Source organism: Acomys russatus, chromosome 15 (genome assembly GCF_903995435.1).
Source record: "Acomys russatus chromosome 15, mAcoRus1.1, whole genome shotgun sequence".
Taxonomy (NCBI): Eukaryota; Metazoa; Chordata; class Mammalia; order Rodentia; family Muridae; genus Acomys; species Acomys russatus.
Window position 1 is genome coordinate 60,832,719 of NC_067151.1, and position 22,379 is coordinate 60,855,097.

A 22,379-nucleotide genomic window follows, 5' to 3' on the forward strand; every position below is an offset into this window, starting at 1 on the left:
TAGTACAGACTCTGACAGGAGATACACGCGCGCGCGCACACACACACACACACACACACACACACACACACACACACACACACACACACACACACACACACACACACACACCGGGCTTTTTCAAAAGGTCTTGGTATTGTTTGGCTGTTCATCGCTCTAGACAGTGGTCTCTCTAGGGAGGACCACTCCGGCTAAGGCTTCCAGGCCTTTGACTCTGGTTCCAGTTGCTCCAGGTTTCAGCAGCAACTTGGGTGGAATTGCTGGTCTGCCGAAATCCTGCCGACTATGGCCAGGAACTGAATCCAACAAGGTCTACTTCCCCTGTTCCCGTAAACCTCCTTTCTCTCCTATCTAGGGTAGGTAGGTTGAAGGGAGGTATAAACATTTAAAGAACCCCAAATAAAGTTAAGTTTGGAAAAGTTGGAGCCTACAAAATTCTGTCTTGAAAAAACAAAAAGTAATCATAATAATAATGCTTACTGAGCATGCAGTAAGTCCTGGCGGATGGATTCTGTCTGGAGCATCGCATGGTAAGCCACAGCACCTGGGAATCCAGGCCAGAAGCCAGCAAGCAAGTTTGAGGTGAGGCTGGTCTACTTATGTCACTACTATTTAGAAAACAAAAGGAGCCAAGAAGATAGAGGACTTTTTTAAAAAAAGATTTATTATGTATACAGTGCACATTAGATTACATAGATGGTTGTGAGCCACCATGTGGTTGCTGGGAATTGAACTCAGGACCTCTGGAAGAGCAGTCAGTGCTTTTAAGCTCTAAGCCATCTCTCCAGCCCCAGATGGAGGACTCTTATTCCCCATCCATCTTGCTGGGACAATAGTTTAGGGCTAGGCCAGGCTGGGGCCTGCCTTCTCCTTAAGTCTCAGCCCTAGAATGGTCAAACACCTGTAGGTGCTCTCTCGGATGGAGGTTTGAGGTCAAGATAAACGTTTGGTGTTGATGGCATCAAGAATCCTTTCCTAGTTGTACACATCCTAGGAACACAGGTCATTTCTTCAGGTCTTCTAGTCCCTGACTAGTTTGCGCCCTAATGAAGTCCCTGACATGACAAACTGGCCCTTGATGTGATCAGGGCAGGCAGGTGAATAGGGTCAAATAGGGAGTTGATAGGACAACTGATATTTGCTAGGGATGCCTGCCATTCCACAGATGGTAAGAGGACAGGTGGGTGGTGGTCGAAACCTCCCACTAAGCTCTACTGTACCTAGAGTAATTAATTGATTAGCTCATCTAAAATTCCAAAGGCGAACAATCACCCTTCCTCTGCAAAGGCGCGGCAGTTTTTTTGTTTTTGTTTTTGTTTTCAATCTGCCCTGCTCCCTCAAGCAGAGAAGAGCCGGGACATAAAGGTTGTAATCTCACCTAGAAATGGATCCCTTTGCTTTGAATAGAAAGCAGTAACCACTAAGAAAATGGAGCCATGTTCTCTGTGAACTACAACTCCCAGAGGCGTCAACGCAGAGCATTTACAGGAATACACGCTGTGAACTAGCCTATCTTTCGCCTTCAATTCCCAACTAGCCACTCACACTCTGGATTTCCTACCGTTGGCCAAGTTTCCTGTTTTCAGCTCCTTCCGTAGCGATGGACTACAGTTCCCAGCAAGCTGAGAGGTCCGCTTCGGTCTTGGGTTTTTTTTTTTTTTTTTTTTTCAAAGCTTCCGCTCCGCAACTAGACTACATTTCCCAGAAGTCCGGTGGGGGCTGACTGCCGGAATAGAGCACGCACGTGCAAAGAAAAGTTGGGAAAGGTGAGCTCTCTCTCGGCAGGGACGTCGCCAGATATAAACGCGAAGGGACTTCCTCTTCCTAGTCTTAAGTTGGGGCGCAGTCTCCCCTTCCTTTTGAATCTCTTTACTAGGAGATTGGAGCTATCCTCAGATCTGGGTGAGTCGGACAGGGGATGATGTGTTTGAGGCCGTGACCTGCGGGGCTTGCACTGAGAAGAATGCCAGCCCAACCGCGGAAGTGACACTAGCTAGCATCCTGTGTTTGTGTAGGGAACCAAAGGGAAAGATGGGGGGGGGGGCGGGGGGGCGAGGGGCGTGCGTGTACACACACACACACACACACACACACACACACACACACACACACACACGGTAGTAAACAGGATCTTTGTGATACTTGCATCTTTTCCTGGGTACGTTGAACTCACTTTCGGGCTTGTCAGGTAGCAGTGCTTAGTAGTCATGTGTTGGATCTAAAGAGAAATACTCAATCCCCTGTGCTTCTCGAGCGTCATAGTAACAATGGGCTATCCCCCATCTCCTATCCTGAGTTGTACGGAGAAGGGAGGAGTTGCCCGCTTACACAAATGCTTGTGAAGCCCTAAATTTGATCATCTGAGACACACACACACACACCACAAAAAATATGACGAGATTAGGAGCAACTTAATGTCTGCCCTTAGGATTTTGTGAGATGCTATCTAGCATGGTAGGCGGTCTGTAGCAACTGTTGGGAAAGCCCGCTGTGTACTAGGCTGGCATTCTGCATTGAGCCTTTTTGCTTTGTTGTTTTGATTCAGATAGGTCCCACTTTGTATCTCAAACTACTTACTCTGTAGGTCACGATGGCCTTGAACTTAGAGTAATCGTAATGCTTCTGAATCCCAAGGCATGAGTCAACACACTTAGCATTTTTAAATTAAAAAAAAAAAATTTTTTTTTTTCCCCGAGACAGAGTTTCTCTGTGTTGTGTTCGCTGTCCTTTGTAGACCAGGCTGGCCTCGAACTCACAGCATTACACCGGCCTCTGCCTCCCGAATACTGGGATTAAAGGCATGCACCACCACGCCCGGCTTACATTTTTAAATTTTTGTTCTTGGGTTTTTGTTTGTTTTTTGAAACAGGATCTCACTATGTAGTCTTGGCTGGCCCAGACCTCACTATGTAGACCAGGTTGGTCTTGAGCTCACTGAGCTCTGCCATCCAAGTGCTGGAATAAAAGGCTTGTACTCATCATTGATTCTTTTTTATTTTTAAATCTTTTATTTTTCTGTGTAGGAGTGTTTGCCTGCATGTGTATATGTACACCATGTATGTTCCTGGTACCCACAAAGGTCAGAATAGGGTACTGACTGGAGTTTATGGCTGGACCTCTGCAAGAGCAACCTGTGCTCTTAACTGCAGAGCTTCTCCCCCTCCTCCCCCATTAATTTTTTAAATTCATTTTTTAATGTACATAGTTGTTTTGCCTACATGAGTGTCTGTGTGAGGGTGTCAGATCATGAAGTTACAGACAGGTGTGAGCTGCCATGTGGGTGCTGGGAATTGAACCCGGATCCTCTGAAAAAGCAGTCAGTGCTCTTATTTGCTGAGCCATCTCTCTATTCCTAATTTTTTTTTAAAAATGAGGTTTCTCTATGTAGCCTCATGCCTCAAACTTAAAGAGTCTCTTTGTTCTTACCTACCAAGTACTGACATTACACAAATGTGTGCGCTACCACATGTGGCTCATTTTACCTTTTAAAAAAAATTGATTTTCGCTGTGAGTTCAAGGCCAGCCTGGTCTACAAAGCGAGTCCAGGACAGCCAGGGCTACACAGAGAGACCTTGTCTTAAAAACAAACAAACAAAAAACCCCCAATAATAATAAAATAAAATAAAAATTTAAAAAACAAATCAATTTAAAAAATGATAATAATAAAAGAAAAAATTTTTAAACCAAATTTTTTTTTTTTTCGAGACAGGGTCTCTCTGTGTAGCCTTGACTGTCCTAGACTCGCTTTGTAGACCAGGCTGGCCTCGAACTCACAGTGATCCGCCTGCCTCTGCCTTCCCAAGCGCTGGGATTTAAAGGTGTGCGCCACCATGCCCAGCTTCATTTGTAAAATTTTTAACTGTGTGCTCTGGCTACATGTACGTGTGTGCGTTACTTGTACACCTGATGCTTGTGGAGAAGCCAGAAGAGGGTGTTGGATCCCTGGAACTGGAGTTAGAGATGGTTGTGAAATACCATATGGATGCTGGTGTCCAAATCCAGATCCTCTGGAAAAGGAACAAGTGCTGTTAAGTGCTCAGCCATCTCTTCAGCCTCACTTTTTACTCTTTCTTTCTTTCTTTCTTTCTTTCTTCTTTTTTTTTTTTTGACAGCAAAGCAGCATCAAAGTTTTTATTCATGTGAATTGTTAAAAATGAACATCTACAAATGTTCATTTGTAAGAAGTGATGGGAGAACAAGGCAGGGGGCGGGGCAAGGTGGGAAATTCCCTTCTATTGGTATTAAAGCCTCAGGATCATCCCATCATGGGGATCATCGTCTCCCAGAGATGAGTGGCTCACTTTTTAAGAAGGATCTTATTCCAACGGGTGCCAGTCTGTGTCGCTGTCAGTTTCGACTCCCCGATGTTGTCATCTGTCTTGCACTTACCTCAGACTTTCTTTCCTAGATGGTCATTGCAAACCAACTCGGTCACTGTGGCTGGAGCTCTAATCTCCTTGAACATATCAACAATACAACTTGTAGCTTGAACACTGAACCCTTGCCGGATTTAAGGCTCCGCTTTTTTTTCTTCTTCTTGAGATAGGGTTTCTCTGTGTAGCCTTAGGTGCCCTGGACTCACTTTGTAGTCCAGTCTGGCCTCGAACTCACAGTGATCTGATCTGCCTACTTCTGCTTTCCAAGTGCTGGAATTAAAGCCATGTACCACCACACCTGGCTTTATTTATGTAAAGATTTATTTAATTGCCGGGCAGTGGTGGTGCATACCTTTAAATCCCAGCACTCGTGAGGCAGAGGCAGGTGGATCCCTGTGAATTTGAGGCCAGCCTGGTCTACAATGCGAGTCTAGGACAGACAAGGCTATACAGAGAAACCCTGTCTCGAAAAAAAAATATATTTATTTAGTTATGTATACAGCATTCTGCCTGCATGTACCACTGCAGGCCAGAAGAGGACACCAAATTCCATTACAGATGGTTGTGAGCCACCATGTGGTTGCTGGGAATTGAACTCAGGACCTCTGAAAGAGTAGCCAGTGCTCTTAATCTCTGAGCCATCTCTCCAGTAGTTGTCCCCCTCCCACCCCTGACCCCCACACTTTTTTTGTTTTGGTGGTTTATTTATTTTGGGTTTTCGAGACAGGGTTTCTCTGTGTAGCCTTGGCTGTCCTAGACTCACTTTGTAGACCAGGCTAGGCTTGAACTCACAGAGATCCGCCTGCCCCTGCGTCACCACGCCTGACCCATCATGTGGTTTTTTTGTTTGTTTTTGTTTTTAAGATTTATTTATTATGTATAGAATATTCCACCTGCATGTACACCTGCAGCCCAGAAGAGGGCACCAGTTCTTATTATAGATGGCTGTGAGCCACCATGTGGTTGCTGGGAATCGAACTCAGGACGTTTGGAAGAGTAGCCAGTGCCCTTAACCTCTGAGCCATCTCTCCAACCCCCATTTAGTTTTTAAAGGTTTTTCTATGTAGCCCTGGCTGTTCTGGACTAGCTTTGTAGACCAGGATGGACACAAACTCCCAGTGATTTGCCTGCCTCTGTTGAGATTAAAAGTGTGCACCATCATGCACTTATTATTATTTTTTTTTTTTACCAATTATTTTAGTAATCCTTTAATTTAGTCCACCATCCAATACTAGGAGTCTCATAGCACAGTCTTAGATAAGGAAACTTAGGAGTCAATAACCTTAGAGTATAGGCTTGGAGTCCTTAAGGAGGAGTGGGCTTTTCTTGTCTGATAGGTGTTGTGATGTGTCCACCAGAGAAGACTGCCTGGACACTGGTTCAAGCCAACAGAAAGTCTGTATTATCCAGGTGACCACTCTGGGTGTTTGGCATCCCCGTGTACTCCCAAGCATTTCTCAGGGTGAGCTTTAAGCACAAAACTGTATCCTGGGTTGACATACTCCAGTGTTAGTAAGAACAGTTAGAAGCAGAACTGCAGAAGCCAAAAAGCAAGACTTTCCTAAAACTATGGACTTTGATGGATTAGGTCTTTGTTTTCATTGTGCTTGATGGTACTCTGTAAAGTGTCAGGTTTGTCTATGCCTGCCCTAGCTCCCAAATAATGACATGGAGACTTTTTTTTTTTTTTAATAATTTATTTTTGTATGCGCATTGGTGTTTTGCCTGCATGTATGTCTGAGGGTGTCCGACCTTGGAGTTACAGACAGTTGTGAGCTGTCATGTGGGTGCTGGGAATTGAACCTGGGTCCTTTGGAAGAGCAGTCAGTGCTCTTAACCGCTGAGCCATCTCTCCAGTCCGACATGGAGACCTTTGTATTTACTAAATGCTTCAGGCACTGTAGCTGAGCAGATACTGCGCTATTCTAACCTGACTGCTGGCCTGGCCTACTTCCCAGCCACATGGCCCATTACCTGCCATCTTGGTCTCACTCTGGCTGTTCCTTTTTCAACTGAGTTCTCATGACTTTTCTCTGTGGTCCCCACATGAGAGCCCCCTCACTGGGACCAGAAGTCCTGCTTTATCCTCTCCTGCCCTGCTATTGGCTGTTCAGCTCTTTATTAACCAATCATAGGGGATGGAGAACAGTTTTTACACATTGAGACAGGAGATGCTTCCTAATAATGTCAGTGCCAGTGCCCTGACTGTAACCACATCTCTGGGTACAGAAATGAGCATTTGAATACACAGTGCACAGAAACATCTTCCATCTGTGCTATGTGCTGAGTCTTATGGTCTGAATGTACTTCCATCATGGAGTCAGTTGTGCTAAGGTCTGGGCCTGTTACATAGGAACACTGTAAGCTGTTTTTTAATCCCTGCTACCATTCTGTTCACTCTGCCTTGTGACTGCTTACTTTCAGGCTTTGTCCTAGTGCTTTATTCCATTACCTGTTTTCCTCCTGTGTGTTCATGTATTCACGTAATAACTGTCTTAAGCATCTTCAATGCCAAGTATTGTTTTTAAATTACCAGTATTATATATATGCCCGGCTAGCCATCAATCAAGACACAAGTTATATTTTAAAATAGCCTTAGTTAACCTGGGGCAGGTATGGGATCCCTGTCTCAACCCCATGCCATCTGCTTCTAATAACTTCTATCAAGCTACCTCCCATCCATAATCCCATACATTTGCTCATGTTCTTCATCTGGGCCGGATTCTCCATCCATGCCGGCCATGTGCTTCTCCTCCAGCTAACCCATGGCGGCCTTCTACTCCTCGGTTCTTCTTTCTCCTCGTGGCAGTCTTTCTTTTTCTTTTCCCAGGATTCCTCCCCCCCCCCCCCTTAGTCACACCTCTAGCTCCTCTGTCCTGTGCCCTACCCAGGTGGGATGGCTTTTTATTAATCAAAAGGTGGGTCACAGAGACAGCAAGCAGTAATTAGCATCAAAATACATTAGACCACGCCCAACAGCCAAGCTTCCCTAAGATAGCAATCCTAGAAGCTAGAGACAGTGTGGACCCTGGTCTCAGCGAATTTTTTTTACTTTTAAGTTGGATATAAGAGGACTTGAATACCCCAATCCTAGGTTTGTCACCGTGACTGAAAGTTACATAACCTCTTTGTTTTCTTGTTCGTAAAAATGACTCAGGAGAAGTGTCAATGAGCTGAAGTCCACGGTGCAAGAGAGTCTTTAGTCACATTCCTGGGGCCGAGTGTGGTGGGGCACACCAATAGTCCCCGCACTGGGGAGGGAGACAGAAGCAGATGGGTGAAAGTTCAGGGCCAGCCTGGTCTACATACTGAGCTTGTAGCTTGTTTTTACTTCTTGTGAGTTCTTTTTTCCACCCTCCCCCCCCCCCTTCACCTCCTATCACTTGATAGAGAAACAAGGATAGAGGGGAGAGAGAGATCCCTGAATTTAATTACTTTATTTTCTTCTTTGAGCATGGCTACCAACAGTTCACTATCAACCAACCACCCAACACCCTCCCTGCCCCCCTTGCAGAACTACCACCAGCCTCCAACCATGCTTCTCTGGGCCATAACATTTATATACCCTCTGAAAAGTTCCCAGAATTCCAAATGTCCCACAATCACAGAAACTGTCTGCAGCTGGCAAAACCCCGCCTCTGCTAGAGCACAAGGCAAATCACTGCTGCGGACAGCCTGTACCAGGCCCATATCCCCATACCTGGGATTAAATGAAAACACATGCCGGGTGTGGTGGCGCATGCCTTTAATCCCAGCACTCCGGGGGCAGATGCAGGTGGATCGCTGAGTTCAAGGCCAGCCTGGTCTACAAAGCAAGTCTAGGACAGCCAAGATAACATAGAGAAACCCTGTGTCCAAAAACAAAAAATAAAACAAAACGAAAACACATTCTTAGAATATTTCTGTGCTTTTTTAAAAAAACAAAATTACAGCGTTCTCACTACAAGTTCTAGGTCAGCCAGAGTTAGAGTGAGACCCTGTCTCAAAAACCAGAAGTTCCTTCCTTTGTTTGAGTCTTCATTCTGTTTCTTGATTTACAGCTGGCGAGGGACGTTTGGAGCCTTTCACTGGTGGGATTTCTCATTTAGCCATGCGTCTTTCGGCCCTGCTGGCCTTGGCATCCAAAGCCACCCTCTCCCCCCACTACCGATATGGGATGAGCCGTCCAGGCTCCCTATCAGACAAGAGGAAGAATCCTCCGTGGCTCAGGCGGCGCCCAGTAGTGGTAGAGCCCATCTCTGATGAAGACTGGCACCTATTCTGTGGAGACACGGTAAGAACCTCAAGACAGAGAGACAGGAAGGTTTGTGGGCAACAATCTCCTGCCCTTGTCCTCTTATCTTCCTACAGGTGGAAATCTTAGAAGGCAAGGATGCTGGGAAACAGGGCAAGGTGGTCCAAGTCATTCGGCAGCGGAACTGGGTTGTCCTGGAGGGGCTGAACACGGTGAGGAAGGAAGATGGGGACCTGAGAGGTCTTCCCCATCTGCCCCCTAAGAGTAGCATGGGGAGACAAGAAACTGGCTGGGGACAGGCTGTAGACTGGGCCTGGGCTGAATGTGCTAAGCAGTGTTGGGCAAACGCCTTTGACTTGCTTGCTTGCTGACACTGCCTTCTCTTGGACAGCATTACCGCTACATTGGCAGGACTAAGGATCACCGAGGGACCATGATCCCTAGTGAAGCCCCCTTGCTTCATAACCAGGTCAAGCTAGTGGACCCTGCAGACAGGCAAGCACAGGGGCCTCTGGTCAAGGGGCTTCTAACTCTTGAGTCTACACAGATGTTGGGCAGACCCACTTATCACAGGAGAATGGTGTGTTGGATATTCTGGAACTTAAGGGTCTGGTTCTTGGACACAGTTCTGTTAGTAACCTTGATACAGAGAAACAAAGGTGGTAACCCAGGGGTCCTCAACGACTGCCCTCACTTTTGGGATGGAGGGTGGCACGGGTTCTAAAGCTAGACTCTTTTTTTTTTTCTACCTACCAGGAAACCCACTGAGATCCAGTGGAGATTTACTGAGTCAGGAGAGCGGGTTCGAGTCTCTACAAGATCTGGGAGAATTATCCCCAAACCTGAATTTCCTAGAGAAGATGGCATTGTCCCTGAAACATGGATTGGTAGGCTGGGGATGGGCAGGAAGAGGGTAGGGATGTGAGGTGTGCGAGGACGAGCAAAGCTGGTGGGCTAGGCATGAACTTGGGGTAGAGCGCTTGCCAAGCATGAGCAGGGCCATTGGTTAGTTGGCAAACTCAGCACTTCTGACTCAACAGATGGCCCCAAGGACACGTCAGTGGAAGATGCTCTAGAAAGGACTTACATGCCGCGGCTAAAGACATTAGAAGAAGATGTGATGGAGGCAATGGGGATCCAGGAGACTCGAAGACACAGGAAAATTTATTGGTACTGAGCCTGAGAGAGCTGCTTCTGCCTGCTCAGTCTTCACCTTGAGGGTGGAGGCCCCTCTTGCTCAAACACCAATAAAGAGCCTTGAGTTCAGCTGCTGTCCACCCACCCTCTTCCTTCCCCCAGGGCTTGCATTTTGGGGAGCTCAGTCTTGGTGCAGCTTTTCTCATTGTCAGGACACACCGGGTAGATACTCGCCTTCCCAGGGGCAGGTCCTGCATGCTTGATGATAGAAGTGAGAAAGCCCTCTGCTCTTTTCCCTATTGACAGAAATAAGCGTTAACTCTTAAAACTTTTAATCAATAAAATTACAAAGTATTTACAGAAAGTTAAGTCTTACAAGTTTTAATAAATAAAAGTTACATAGTATTACTTTACAGGTGAAGGGAGAGAAAGGGTATATATCTGAAGTTTGCAGAGAGCCAGAATCTGGGCAGGATGCCCTATACTCTAAATGGTGACATATACCTAGCCATATTGCCACTTGGTGGTTTCAGAGTGTCAGCTGTCTTCAGTCTCAAGAGCAGAGAAGGCCTGACCGAGGGGTGTCTTGGTGGCCACCAGAGCCAGGTTTCTGGGGGAGAGTTGAGGGCTGAAGATGGGCAGGAGCTCAGCATAGAAGCCTAGGGGAAAGCAAGGTCTACGTAGGAAACAGGAGTCCAACCCAGGCTCTGGCCATCCCACAGCACAGCTCATTCCAAAGTTGGGGAACTCCAGAGCCACTAGCTTGAGAGACAATCCTTGTGCCTTCTCAGTGCTAGTGGTGCTTGCTTAGATCCACCTCATGGGTGCTGGCAGGGATCAGTGGTTGAGAATGCTTGCTGCTCTTCCGGCATACTCAACTTTGGTTCCTAATACCCACATCTGGTAGCTCACAACTGCTTGCAACTCTAATTCCAGGGTATTGAACATCTGAAAGCTTTTTTTTTTTTTTTTTTTCCAAGAGAGGGTTTCTCTGTATCCTTGCCTGTCCTGGACTCACTTTGTAGACCAGGTTGGCCTCAAATTCACAGAGACCCACCTGCCTCCTCTTCCCCAAGTACCGGGGACTACAGGCGTGCACCCCCTGCCAGGCAGGGTGGTGCACACCTTTAATCTCAGCACTGAGGTGTCAGAGGCAGGTGGATCTCTGTGAGTTCGAGGCCAGCCTGGTCTACAAAGCAAGTCCAGGACAGCCAGGGCTACACAGAGAAACCCTGTCTCAGGGAAAGAAACAAAAACAAAAACTTAAAACCAAAACCAGTTTTCTGGGAGCACTGCTAAGAATCTACATTTGTTAACAAATACTCCACCCATTAGGCAGTGGCCAGGCCCAGAACCTTGCCCCCTCACCTTGCTCCTGAAGATAGAGCAGCCGGTCCAGCAGAATCAGTGACTCTACCAGTGGGGCCAGTAGGAGGGCCAAACTGAAGAAAGCCACCACACGGTTCTCTTGGGCCTGGTGGGCCTGAAGGGCAGCCAGATCCAGTGGCAGCTGGGGGTCTAGACCCACTCGTTGTAACCCTTGTTTCACATATCTGTGGGACCAACCATAAGTCAGTTAGTTCTAGAAACTTCCACCTCCCACTTATACCTTTGTCTAGAAGTTGATTCCTACTTTTGTTTGTTTAAATAGGCATTTTAAAAGGCCATTTTTGCCCAGGCTGGCCCCAGACAAAGCACAAGTAGTCTTCCTAGCTCAGCCTCCCCAGGTAGAGCACCGTACCTAGTCTAAATGTTTGTGTGTTTGAGACACTCTATGTATCTCTATGTGGTCCTGGAATTCACTATGTAGACCAGGCTGACCTTGATCTGTCTGCCTCTGACTCCTGGGTACTGGGATTAAAGCATGAGCCAGTATGCCTGCCTGTTTTTGAGACAAAATCTCACTGTCTTGTCCAGCTTGCCCTCCAAATAAAATGCCCACTCCTCTGGGTACACACATTTTCTTTGGCTGTGCTAACAAGTGGGCATAGGTGGGGAGACTCCCCAGACCTCACTCTTCAATCTTGAGTTCATGGACCCTCGGGATTCCTTGCACACCAGGCCTCCGAAGCTCAGGGCAAACATGTCGGATGACTGTCTCCAGTGCTGCACGGAAGCAGTGTGCTTGCAGACCAGGGCCTGCTTTCTGTAGCCTCTCCACATAGTCTTCTAGGGCATGGCAGGCCCCCTCCCGGAGCCTGTAGGGTAGCTCGTGGCCAGGCAGCCCAGCCACCCACTGACTCAGTGGATAGCTGCCAGGGTCACTGAGTTTCATGTAGCAGCAGCCCACCGAGGCCAGGGCCACCACAGCAGGAGAGCAGCAGAAGTGCCTCAGCAAGGCAACGCTCAGATCCCCACAAGCATGAAGGCCCGTTAGCAGCAGGCGGGCGCTAGACTGGCCTGGTGTCTCCAGAGGAAGCAGAAGCTCCTCACAGAGAGTTGTGGGGCTGACCCACTGAACCACGTGGTGGGGGCAGTGGCGAGGGCCTCTTTGCACTACCTGTGGGGAGAAGGAAAATAAAGGCAGAAGCAAAGTTGGGTGGCTATCCTCAAGCCACAGGAATGTGCTGTCCTCTGAGTTATATGGGAGACAGCCTAGGCACAAGAGAGTCAGACTCTGAACCAGGACTTGAGCTCTTTGTTGCGGACTGTGGACCTTTTCATTTTTCAAATCATTTTCCTTTTTCTTTAGGGTAGCATATGGGGTGAGACAAGGTCTTTGCAGCCCTTTCTGACCTGGACCTCATTATGTTGACCAAGCAGGCAAGTCTGCACGAATCCTGCCTATGCCTCCCCAGTGCTGGGATTGCAGGCATATACCATCACAGCTAGCCCACTTTCCCTTTTTCTTTTGGTGGTGCTGAGGATGGCAAGTGCTCTCCAAGTTTTCTTGCTGGTAATGAATCTGCTACCTGGCTGTGGATTAGAGGCTTAGCTCAGGGGCAATGGATTTCATCCTTAGCACAGCAAATGGTGGTACCCATCTGGCCGCATCGTAGTTTGCTATGAGAACATATCACACAGGCTAGAAAGTGCCTTTGAGCTGTGGGAATGCTCTGGGGAAGGGGCAAAAAATAGCAAAAAAATAATAGGGACCATCTGAGTCAATATGCAGTTACACACACACACACACACACACACACACACACACACACAATTTGTTTTCCTATAATGCAGGCTGCAAGAAGGGCAGCTTACCTTTGGGTGCCTCTTTTCCATTTTGTCCAGAGCCTGCAGGAGCTCCTGGTCTAGGCGCTGAGCTCTTTCTACCAGCCTCTGATTCCCTTCAAGACTCTTCACCATCAGCCCCAGCTCAAGAGACATGAAGCGGGAGAGATGGCCCTGAAGTCGTGAGGGAGGACACCATTGTTTAGTGCCCTACTGACTGTCAAAACACACACACACACACACACACACACACACACACACACACACACACACACACACACACACATCTACCCTGGTGTCCTATCCTCATAACTCAAATAGGCAGTGTGTTGGGAGTCTGGCTCACCTGGCCTGAACCCACATCCACAACCTGGGTACAGCCAGTGAGGTCACTCAGCTTCTTCACCAACTGAAAGAGAAGGAAACAAAAGTCTCTTCTTGGCATTGGCTCCTGACTCCTGAAGCAAATGCCCAAGATGCTACAGGGAAACACTGAGGGAGCCGCAGAGATAGGAGATGTCAAACCAGAACTGAAGATGATGGTAGGTGTCTAGCCAATCTGTTTGCCCTGAAGTCAATGACCCGACAGCAAGTGCTCTGAGGCTGTCCTGTTCACTGCAGGAATACAGGTCACCCCCACACAGCTATCAACCAACACAGAAAAGGGACAGGAGAGCCTCCCAGCATTAATAGACACTATTCTAGCATGTCTGCTGAGGAACGGGACTTTTGAGGTTACTGGTTGCTGCATGTGCGGTGAGGGCCACACACCTTCATAACCCACAGGCTTTAGGAGTACGGGGCTCTCAGACAGTCTAGCCTCCAGCAGGCTCCTCACCTCTCCCAGCCTCCGGATCTCATGCTGCTTCTTGGGCTTGACATGTTTCCGAAAAGGAGCTGTCAGTCGGGAGCTCTGGCTGGGGTTCTCCAGGAACTCTGATGGGGTGTGAAAGCCAGGTGTCCGGGTAAAGGCGAGGGCACAGGCTGTGGACTTCAGGGCCAGCAGGGTGAGTGGCCACACGGACCTGTACCTGAGACAGACCAGCCCAGGCTGCTGGTGAATATAGCCCATACTCACATCCTCAGTGACCAGCTTATGCCCAGGAAGACCCAACTACACTGTCTACACAAGGCCCAACACGGGGCTCAGTGCTCTCACTCCCTAGCATAGGTCCTCTGACTTACACATACCTGATCTCCTCCCCTTCCCTGGGCATCCCCAGCAGCAGCGTGGCCAGCTGTGGTGGGTTTAGCCCATCCAGCGCTTCTTGCCATGACTCAGGGAGTGTGTCCCACAGGCTGTCCGTGAAAAATTCCTGCAGAAGGAGCCAAGCAGTCAGCACTCTACTATTCCCAGTTCCAGCTGAACTCTCCCCCTGCCTGTTTCTAACACTAGTGCCCCCATGGTACAGACTGCATTCTAGATACACCTCTCATTTTACTAATGCCCCCATTTATTTGTGTCTGCTTTTACCACTCAGTTTCTTTTTTGGTTTGTTGGTTTTTTTTTTTCAAGACAGGGTCTCTTTGTGTACCCCTGGCTGTCTTGAGACTTACTGTGGAAGAAGGACGGCTGGAGCCCACAGAGGCCTGCTTCTGCCCCAAGGCATGCACTATAATGCCTATCTCGATCAACTGTGTTCGCATCTGCATCACTAGCATGATCACTGACATACAGTGTTAACAAGTAACCATCTAGCCAGGCATGGTGGCTCATGCCTTTAGTCCCAGCACTCGGGAGGCAGAGGCAGGTGAAAAAAGAAAACAAAAAACAAAAAAACCCAGGGCCAGGCGTGGTGGCACAAGCCTTTATACCTAGCACTTGGGAGGCAGAGGCAGGCAGTTTGCTGTGAGTTCCAGGCCAGCCTGGTCTACAAGGGAAGTCCAAGACAGCCACGGTTAACACAGAGAAACCCTGTCTCTAAAAACAAACAAACAAACAAAACAAAACACCCCACAAAAACAGAACAAACCAAAAAACGCCCAAAACTCCAGTAACCTGCTAATTTATTTTAACATTCATTTGCTCTTTTTAAATTCTAGGGCTTTGGGGACCAGGCAGGCATGGTGTTAAACACCAAAGGATCCCATCACTCAGGTGGCAGAGACAGGGATATCTCTGAGTTTAAGGTCAGCCTGTATATAGTGAGACCCTGTCTGACAACAATCAACTAATTTAAAAACAATTTAAAAGCCTTAATTGGTAGGGGAGTTAGCTGCCAGTGAATCAGACGCTGGTCTCCACAAGACCACCCGTTCTGTCTTCTGGTAAATGGCCTCCAGCTGAGCTAGTGACACACAGTTTTCCCCAGCACTCAGGAGGCAGAGGCAGGAAGATCTCTATGAGTTTGAGGCCAGCTTGATCTACAAAGAGAGTTCCAGGACAGCCAAGGCTACACAGAGAAACCTTGTCTCTAAAGAACAGCAACAACAAAAACAAAAACAAAAAACAACCAACAACAACAAAAAACCCAAAAAACAAAATCTACTATAAATTTGGAAAGACAAGAGTCTTTTTCCTGCAGAGTTTACTTTGTTTAAAAAAAAAAAAAAATGGTGGTGGCATACACCTTTAATCTCAAGCACTTGGGAGGCAGAAGCAGGCAGATCTCTGAGTTTGAGGCCAGCCTGGTCTATAGAGTAAAATCATTTACAGAGCAAATGAGTAAAATGGTTTACAGAGTAAAATGATTTACAGGGTAAAATGAAGGTGTATCCAGGGCAGCCACGGCTACACAGAGCAACCCTATCTCTAAAAACCAAACCAAACCAAGCCAAATTTTACCAATGGAGGTATAACTCAATGTTAAGAATGTTTGATCAAGGGCAGGGTGGTGGTGCAAGCCTTTAATACGAGCAAATGTGAGACATCTGCCTAGATTTCTGTGAGTTCAAGGCCAGCCTGGTCTACAAAGTGAGTCCAGGACAGATAGGATTCACACATGGCTACACAGAGAAACCCGGCCTTGGAAAATGAAATAAAATAGTGCATGGTGAGCGTGCACAAGGTCTTGGGTTCCATCTCCAGCATCGCAAACTAATGCAAATAATGATTTCAGCTAACAAATACTACATGCACTAAAACACATATAAAACTACTTAACAGAGAGCTTAATGGAGAACACTTTAAACTCCATAGAAAATACAATGTGTGAGCTGACACTCCAGTTCAGAGTTGTCATGTAAAGAAAATATAAGAGCCGGGCATGGTGGCGCACGCCTTTAGTCCCAGCACTCGGGAGGCAGAGGCAGGCGGATTGCTGTGAGTTCGAGGCCAGCCTAGTCTACAAAGTGAGTCCAGGACAGCCAAGGCTACACAGAGAAATCTCATTTCCCCCCACAAAATCCTCTAGATAGGGATCAATTTCACAGTCAAGAAAACCTGAGGTAAGAATGAAAGGAGAAAGAAAAATGTTAACAGTAGAGGCAGGATTCCAGTTCAGTCCTGTCTAATTTCTAAGCTCAACTGATCACTCTAACACAAAAACCAGAAGTGTATTCAAAGCCTGAATATGTATGCTCCGGGACACCTCGTATGCTTCTGGGAAAGGTCAACGCAATTGGAGCACGGCCCAAATGTTGGGTTTGGAGGTTACAAAAAACTTAGAAAGAGAAGGCTGGGGCAGGAATTAGCCCAGACTTCAGCCTTCCTTGTTCAGAAGAGGTAAACGCTGTCTCCAAATTTCTTCTGTAGTAGGCTCCTAACTACCCGGACCACAAGAAGCATCCCGCCCCCAAGCCCAGTGGCCTCACGATGATGTAGGAATCCAGAACGGAGCGGTAGAGCGCTAGGACGCGGGTGAGGTTCATAGCCAGCTGCCTTCTCCCCTCATGCGAGAGGCCATGGGCTGAGACACCCGGCATCCTAGGGCTTGGCTGGCGGTGCAAGGAGGGAGGAGGTGAGAAGACGCAAGGTCGGTACACTTGTGTACAAGATATAAGCTGGGCTCAACTCCAAACAAGAACTCCGAATAGACCCGACCGACACCACCTCTTCCCGCAGTCGCGTCCAGGTTGAAACGACTACGCGCACTTGTCAAACGTCACGGCTTCCTCGGAGCAAAGCCACTTGCGCGAGAGGCGCCGCGAGGGTCTCGGTGACGTCACAGAGGCGCGCCTAAGCCCCAGCTAACCGTGGGGCGGCCAGCTGCAGGTCCCGCCCTCCAGCCCCGGAAGTGGGGCCACGGTTCCGGCGCGCGCTGTTCCGCTTCCCGCGGCCCACCGCCTTCGAGTTGTATCTCCACGGGGCCCGAGGGGCCGGGGAGCGCATCCCGCCCCCGCCCCCACCCACGCCGCCGCCGCCGCCCCCGCCGCTGCCGCTACTCACGCACTCCGAGTCGCTGGCGTCGCTGCCTGAGGTCGGGGCGCTGCGGGCGCGTGTGCGCCGGCCCGCCTTCCCGCAGCCACCCGCGCTCCTGCCGTCCCGGTATACGTCGGCGCGCTCCTGCGTCCTCATCCGGCTCCGGACGCTTGCGATCTTAGTGCGACCCAACTTGGAGGTAGGTGTGTGGGGTATTCTGGGATTAGCCTGGACCGCAAGAGTGTGCCCCGCCTGGATTCTTGAGTTTCCTCCACTCAGATCCTCTGGTGTGTGGTGTGTCACAGGTCCTTGCTGTGGGGGACAGGTGAGGTGCGTGAGGAGATCGCCCCCACGTGGAGCGGAGGGAGAGCGGTGTCTGGATTTGCTCTTCATTTGTGGTGCCGCGCTGAAGGATGCCTGAGTAATCCAGAGGACATCTGTGCTGTTCATCACTGGCAAACATACTTAGACGTTTCATTTTTCTGCTGTTTTCAGAACGCCCTTGCTTTGACTTAACAGACATGGCAGAGTTCGAACTCCGGGGGCCCCACACCCCCCTTTTTTTTTACTCCCAGCTTCAGCATCCGCACTTTATGTTATTAGGTTTATTATTTATGTGATCTTTGCCTGTATGTATATATGTACAGTATTTAAGTGCCCGGGACCTGCAGAGATCAGAAGGCGTCTGATTTCCCTGAAACTGGAGGTACAGATGTACCCGCGTGACCTGCCACGTGGGTGCTGGGAACTGAACTGCGGACCTCTGCAAGAGCAACAAGTGCTCTTAACTACTGAGCCGTCTATCTCTCCGGCCCCAGCATCTTCATTTTTAAAAAATGACACTGAGCTTTAGAGATGGGAGGTAACCCATTTAAGACCAACCTGAAGGTGAATTGTAGGGCTCCATTAGTATCTGGGCTCTGGGCTTGCAGCAGTATCACTTGAGTCTTCCAGAATTGGTCTTGTCACACACACACCCAGTCTCCCCAGGCCAATGGTGCAGGTATCAGGATTACTTTGTTCCCAGGGCTAATTGCGGACCTCCACATGTTGAGCTATGGGATTCTGCAGAGAGTGAGCTCCTCATCCTTCTGTCAATAAGTCAGTCTTCCCCGCTGCTCTCCCACCATCTGCTGCCCTCATGTCTACCATACTCCTGAATTTGGACTTTGGCGAACCTTCAAAGAAGGCATTTGGAGGAAATGCCAAGCATCAACGTTTTGTCAAGAAGCGACGGTTCTTGGAGCAGAGAGGATTTCTGAATAAAAAGAACCAACCCCCTAGCAAGGTGTCTAAGTTGAACTCAGAACCTCCAAAGAAAGGGCAAACTTCAAGAGTAGATGGCATTTTAAACATCCTTCCGTGTTCAAAGAAGAAGAAAGAGACAGCTGCCTCCAAGAGGGAGGCAGAATGGCCCACAGACAAGAAAGCATCATTGTCTTGGCTGACCCCTGCTCCTTCAAAGAAGACAGACTCTGTTGTGGCTAAAATAGATTTGCTAGGGGAGTTTCAGAGTGCCCTTCCAGAGGTTAAGAGCCACCCATCTCTCGCCCAGAAGAAGCACTCCAAGAAGAAGCCCTTGAAGAAGACTGTTGCAGAGAACTCCACCCAAGCTCAGTCAGAGAGTAAGGGCTCTAAGAAGCCCTCACAGAAGAGTGCCGCACAGAACTCCGCGCAAGCTCAGTCAGAGGATAAAGGCTCCACAAAGAAGTCTTTGAAGAGGAGCGCTGCACAGAGCCCCACCCAAGCCCATTCAGAGTGCCCTAAAGTCTCCCAAAACTTGCCAGGGAAGACGGTGGCGGTGGACTGTGAGATGGTAGGCACGGGGCCTAAGGGGCGAGTTAGCTCCCTGGCTCGGTGCAGCATCGTAAGCTACCATGGCGACGTGCTCTATGATGAGTATGTCCTCCCCCCCTGCCGCATCGTGGACTACAGGACCAGGTGGAGCGGCATCCGCAAGAGCCACATGGCTAACGCCACGCCCTTCAAGATTGCTCGGAGTCAGGTGAGGAGCGTGGCACAGGCAGTAGAGGGGAGAGGTTGGGAGAGGACTTTGAGAAGTAATTCTCTGGGGAGGTGTCAGTATTGTAAAGGGAGGGGAAATGATGTCACGTGGTTAGGAAGGCTTCCTCTTGGAATAAGGAGTTGTTTTTCTGGCTGCCGTGACAAAGCACCTAACCAAAGGAGTTTAATGGATGTATCTGGGCTCAACAGTTGAAGGATATATTCTGTCATAGTACAGAAATCGTGACAGCAAGAGTGAGATGCAGCTGCTGAGCAGTTAGGGAGCAGAGAGAAGTGAGCACTGTCTTTATTCAGCCTAGGACTCTGGCCAACAGAATGAATAGGTTATTTTTGTTTTGTTTTTATTGTAAATCTTCCCACCTCAGTTAACTCACAGACACACTCAGAAATTTGTCTTCTAGATAAATTAAATCCTATCAAGTAGACAATTTATCAGAAGTCCACCCCTTGTTAACTCGATATCCAAACATGACACTTTTCAGCCATAACCTTCCATCCTTGGTCCTCGTAAGCTCATGCCAGTTCATAATACAAAGTGGATTTAGTTCAACTTCAGATGCCTCCATAGTCTTAACAGTCTAAACACTGTTCAGAAATAGAAGGACAGAGAGTCTCTGACATTTAGGTAGACTCTTAACTGTGAGCCCATCGCATTAAAAGCCCAGAGGCAGGTGGGCGGTGGTGCCTCACACCTTTAATCCCAGTACTAGGGAGGCAGAGGCAGGCAGATTTCTCTGAGTTGGAGGCCAGCCTGGTCTACAAAGTGAGTCCAGGAGAGCCAAGACTACACAGAGAAACCCTGTCTCGCAAAACCAAAAAAAAACCAACAACAAAACAAAGCAAACAAAAACAAAAAACAGAGCAAGAGAGATTCCCCATTGTGTAAAGTGCACAGCATCAGGGCAGAGGTTAGATTTCCCAGAACCCCACACTATGACCAAAAAGCAACTTAAAGAGGAAAGGCTTTATTTCATCTTACAGTTAAAATCCAGTGTGAGGAAAGTTAGAGCTGAAACTCAAGGCAGGAACTGAATCAGGGACTGTGAAAGAATGCTGCTACTAGCTTGCTCCCTCCTGGTTTTCTCGGCCTGCTTTCATATAACACTAGGAAATGCTTGCCTGGGGATGGCACCACCCACATCAATCACCATAAGGAAAATGCACCACAAACTTGCCTACAGATAAGTTTCATGGGGGCATTTTCTCAAATAAGATTTCCTCCTCCCAGATATGTCTCAAGTTGACATAAAACAGTTGGCCCTTTGTCAGCTTGACACACAAACACATCATTGTTGTCCCCGAAGATGTCATAATAATAGTCAACATCACAATATAAAACATATTCCTAACTTTAAAAGTCCCATAGTCTTTAAAAATTCAAACACTTTAACAGTTCAGTCACTTTAAAATATCTAAAGTCTCTTTAGAATCCCAAATTTTCTCTAAGGTTTCATAACTATGGGTTCATGTAAAATCAAAAACAAGTTAAATACTTTATTTCAAGAGGAGGCCACTAGAGGGCACTCATGGTCTGTGTTGCAATTGGAGTTCCTTGCTCTTGGCTTTCTGTCTTTTTTTTCTAGTTTTTCACGACAGGGTTTCTCTTGTGTTATCTTGCCTGTCTTGGACTTGTTTTGTAGCCCAGGCTGTCCTCGAACTCACAGAGGCCTGCCCCTGCCTCCCGAGTGCTGGGATTAAAGGTGTGCGCCACCACACCCGGCTTAGAGAAACCCTCTCCCTTTCCCCCAGCTTCTCTATATAATCTTGGCTGTCCTGGACTCTGCCATCTGCCTGCCTCGGCCTCTGCTCTTGGCTTTCTCTAGACATGGTTCCAGTGATTCCTTTTCAGACAGGATTTCACATAGCCCAGGCTGGCCTCAAACTGGCTTTTTAGCTAAGGATAACCTTGCTCTTCTGACTCTCCTAGTGCTATGATTACAGACATGTGCCACCACACTTGGTTTGCACAGCGTTGGGGATAGAACCCAAGGCTGTATGCATGTTAGGCAAGCACTGTGACAGCTGAGCCACATCTCCAGCCCCTCCAGTGGCTCTTTATAAAACCACACAGTCCACTGAAGGAGGTTTATCAGAGATGAAGTACCTAGGGTTTTTTAAAAGCCGGGTATGGTGGCGCATACCTGTAATCCCAGCACTTGGGAGGCAGAGACAGGCGGATCTTTGTGAAACCCTATCTTGGAATAAAGATTAATAAATGTGTAAGGGATCTCTAATGATACAAATTCAACCTGTATTGCACATAGCAGCTCTGTAAGGGAAGGATGGACACTTGTGGGAGTTTCGTGGGGTAGTGGGGTGGGTATTGGTGATGGCCGTGCCTCTCATTACTCCTCTGTGCCCTTTCCAGATCTTGAAGATTCTCTCAGGGAAGATTGTGGTAGGGCATGCCATCCACAATGACTACAAAGCCCTACAGTACTTCCACCCCAAGTCTCTCACCCGAGACACTTCCCAAATACCACTCCTTAACCGGAAAGCTGACTGCCCAGAGAATGTCACTTTGTCACTGAAGAATCTCACCAAGAAGCTGCTGAGTCGGGACATCCAGGTAACTCCTCTCCGGGTACCCCCACCACACACACAGTTTGTGACCCAGTGGTTTCCCTGTCCGTGCGGAGAGCTAGCCATCCTTGTGTTGCCCATAGACAGTACCCGACAGGCCTGTGGGGCAAGAGGGCTACAGCATGTGGTGGTGTTACATGCCACACGGGTACGTGTAAGACCTAAGACTCAGAAGCTCTGTCTGTGAGCAGGAATGTCTTCATCTGTCGGATACATACATACTGCTCCAGAAACGAGTGTATTAGACAGTAGCAGGCTTCCTGGGAATTGAGCCTCACAGACCTGCTAGGCAGGAGGTGCTCCAGCCGACTTCTGACTACAGTCCATAAACTGTAGAGGAAAGTATGGAAGGCTAGCAGGTTATAGGAAGTCCAGAAACAGTTCTCGTTGTCGTTTTGATCTTTTCCCCTATAGGCTGGAAACAGTGGACATTCCTCGGTGGAAGATGCCCAGGCCACCATGGAGCTGTACAAGTTGGTTGAAGTTGAATGGGAACAGCACCTGGCCCAGAATCCTCCAGAAAATTAGCAATCCCAGGGAGCCACATGCAATAGAC

At 48.2% G+C, this 22,379-nt stretch overlaps 3 protein-coding genes across 5 annotated transcripts; 2 read left to right on the top strand and 1 right to left on the bottom strand.

Annotated features, from left to right (window-relative positions):
- Positions 1-1,649: 1,649 nt before the first annotated feature.
- Positions 1,650-10,004, top strand: Mrpl24 (mitochondrial ribosomal protein L24). Of its 2 annotated transcripts, XM_051157427.1 has the most exons (6): positions 1,650-1,766; positions 8,417-8,649; positions 8,727-8,822; positions 9,002-9,105; positions 9,367-9,497; positions 9,651-9,990. In XM_051157427.1, the coding sequence occupies exons 2-6, from the start codon at positions 8,467-8,469 to the stop codon at positions 9,785-9,787; spliced, it is 651 nt and encodes a 216-aa protein (XP_051013384.1). In that variant the 5' UTR covers positions 1,650-1,766; positions 8,417-8,466; the 3' UTR covers positions 9,788-9,990. The 2 variants fall into 2 exon arrangements, with proteins under 2 accessions (XP_051013384.1, XP_051013385.1); XM_051157428.1 differs by lacking the exon at positions 9,367-9,497 and having other exon boundaries at positions 9,651-10,004.
- Positions 10,005-10,126: 122 nt separating this feature from the next.
- Positions 10,127-17,071, bottom strand: Mettl25b (methyltransferase like 25B). Its single transcript, XM_051157429.1, has 8 exons — positions 16,669-17,071; positions 14,107-14,231; positions 13,754-13,946; positions 13,262-13,324; positions 12,946-13,089; positions 11,763-12,247; positions 11,116-11,300; positions 10,127-10,406 (listed from the first exon to the last, which is right to left on the bottom strand). Exons 1-8 carry the CDS (start codon positions 16,777-16,779, stop codon positions 10,285-10,287), a joined length of 1,428 nt encoding a protein of 475 aa, XP_051013386.1. The 5' UTR covers positions 16,780-17,071; the 3' UTR covers positions 10,127-10,284.
- A 178-nt stretch (positions 17,072-17,249) lies between these two features.
- On the top strand, positions 17,250-22,377 carry Isg20l2 (interferon stimulated exonuclease gene 20 like 2). Of its 2 annotated transcripts, none has more exons than XM_051157430.1 (4): positions 17,250-17,414; positions 18,206-19,220; positions 21,609-21,809; positions 22,238-22,377. In XM_051157430.1, exons 2-4 carry the CDS (start codon positions 18,357-18,359, stop codon positions 22,349-22,351), a joined length of 1,179 nt encoding a protein of 392 aa, XP_051013387.1. In that variant the 5' UTR covers positions 17,250-17,414; positions 18,206-18,356; the 3' UTR covers positions 22,352-22,377. The 2 variants fall into 2 exon arrangements, with proteins under 2 accessions (XP_051013387.1, XP_051013389.1); XM_051157432.1 differs by having other exon boundaries at positions 18,243-19,220.
- The last annotated feature ends 2 nt before the right edge of the window (positions 22,378-22,379 follow it).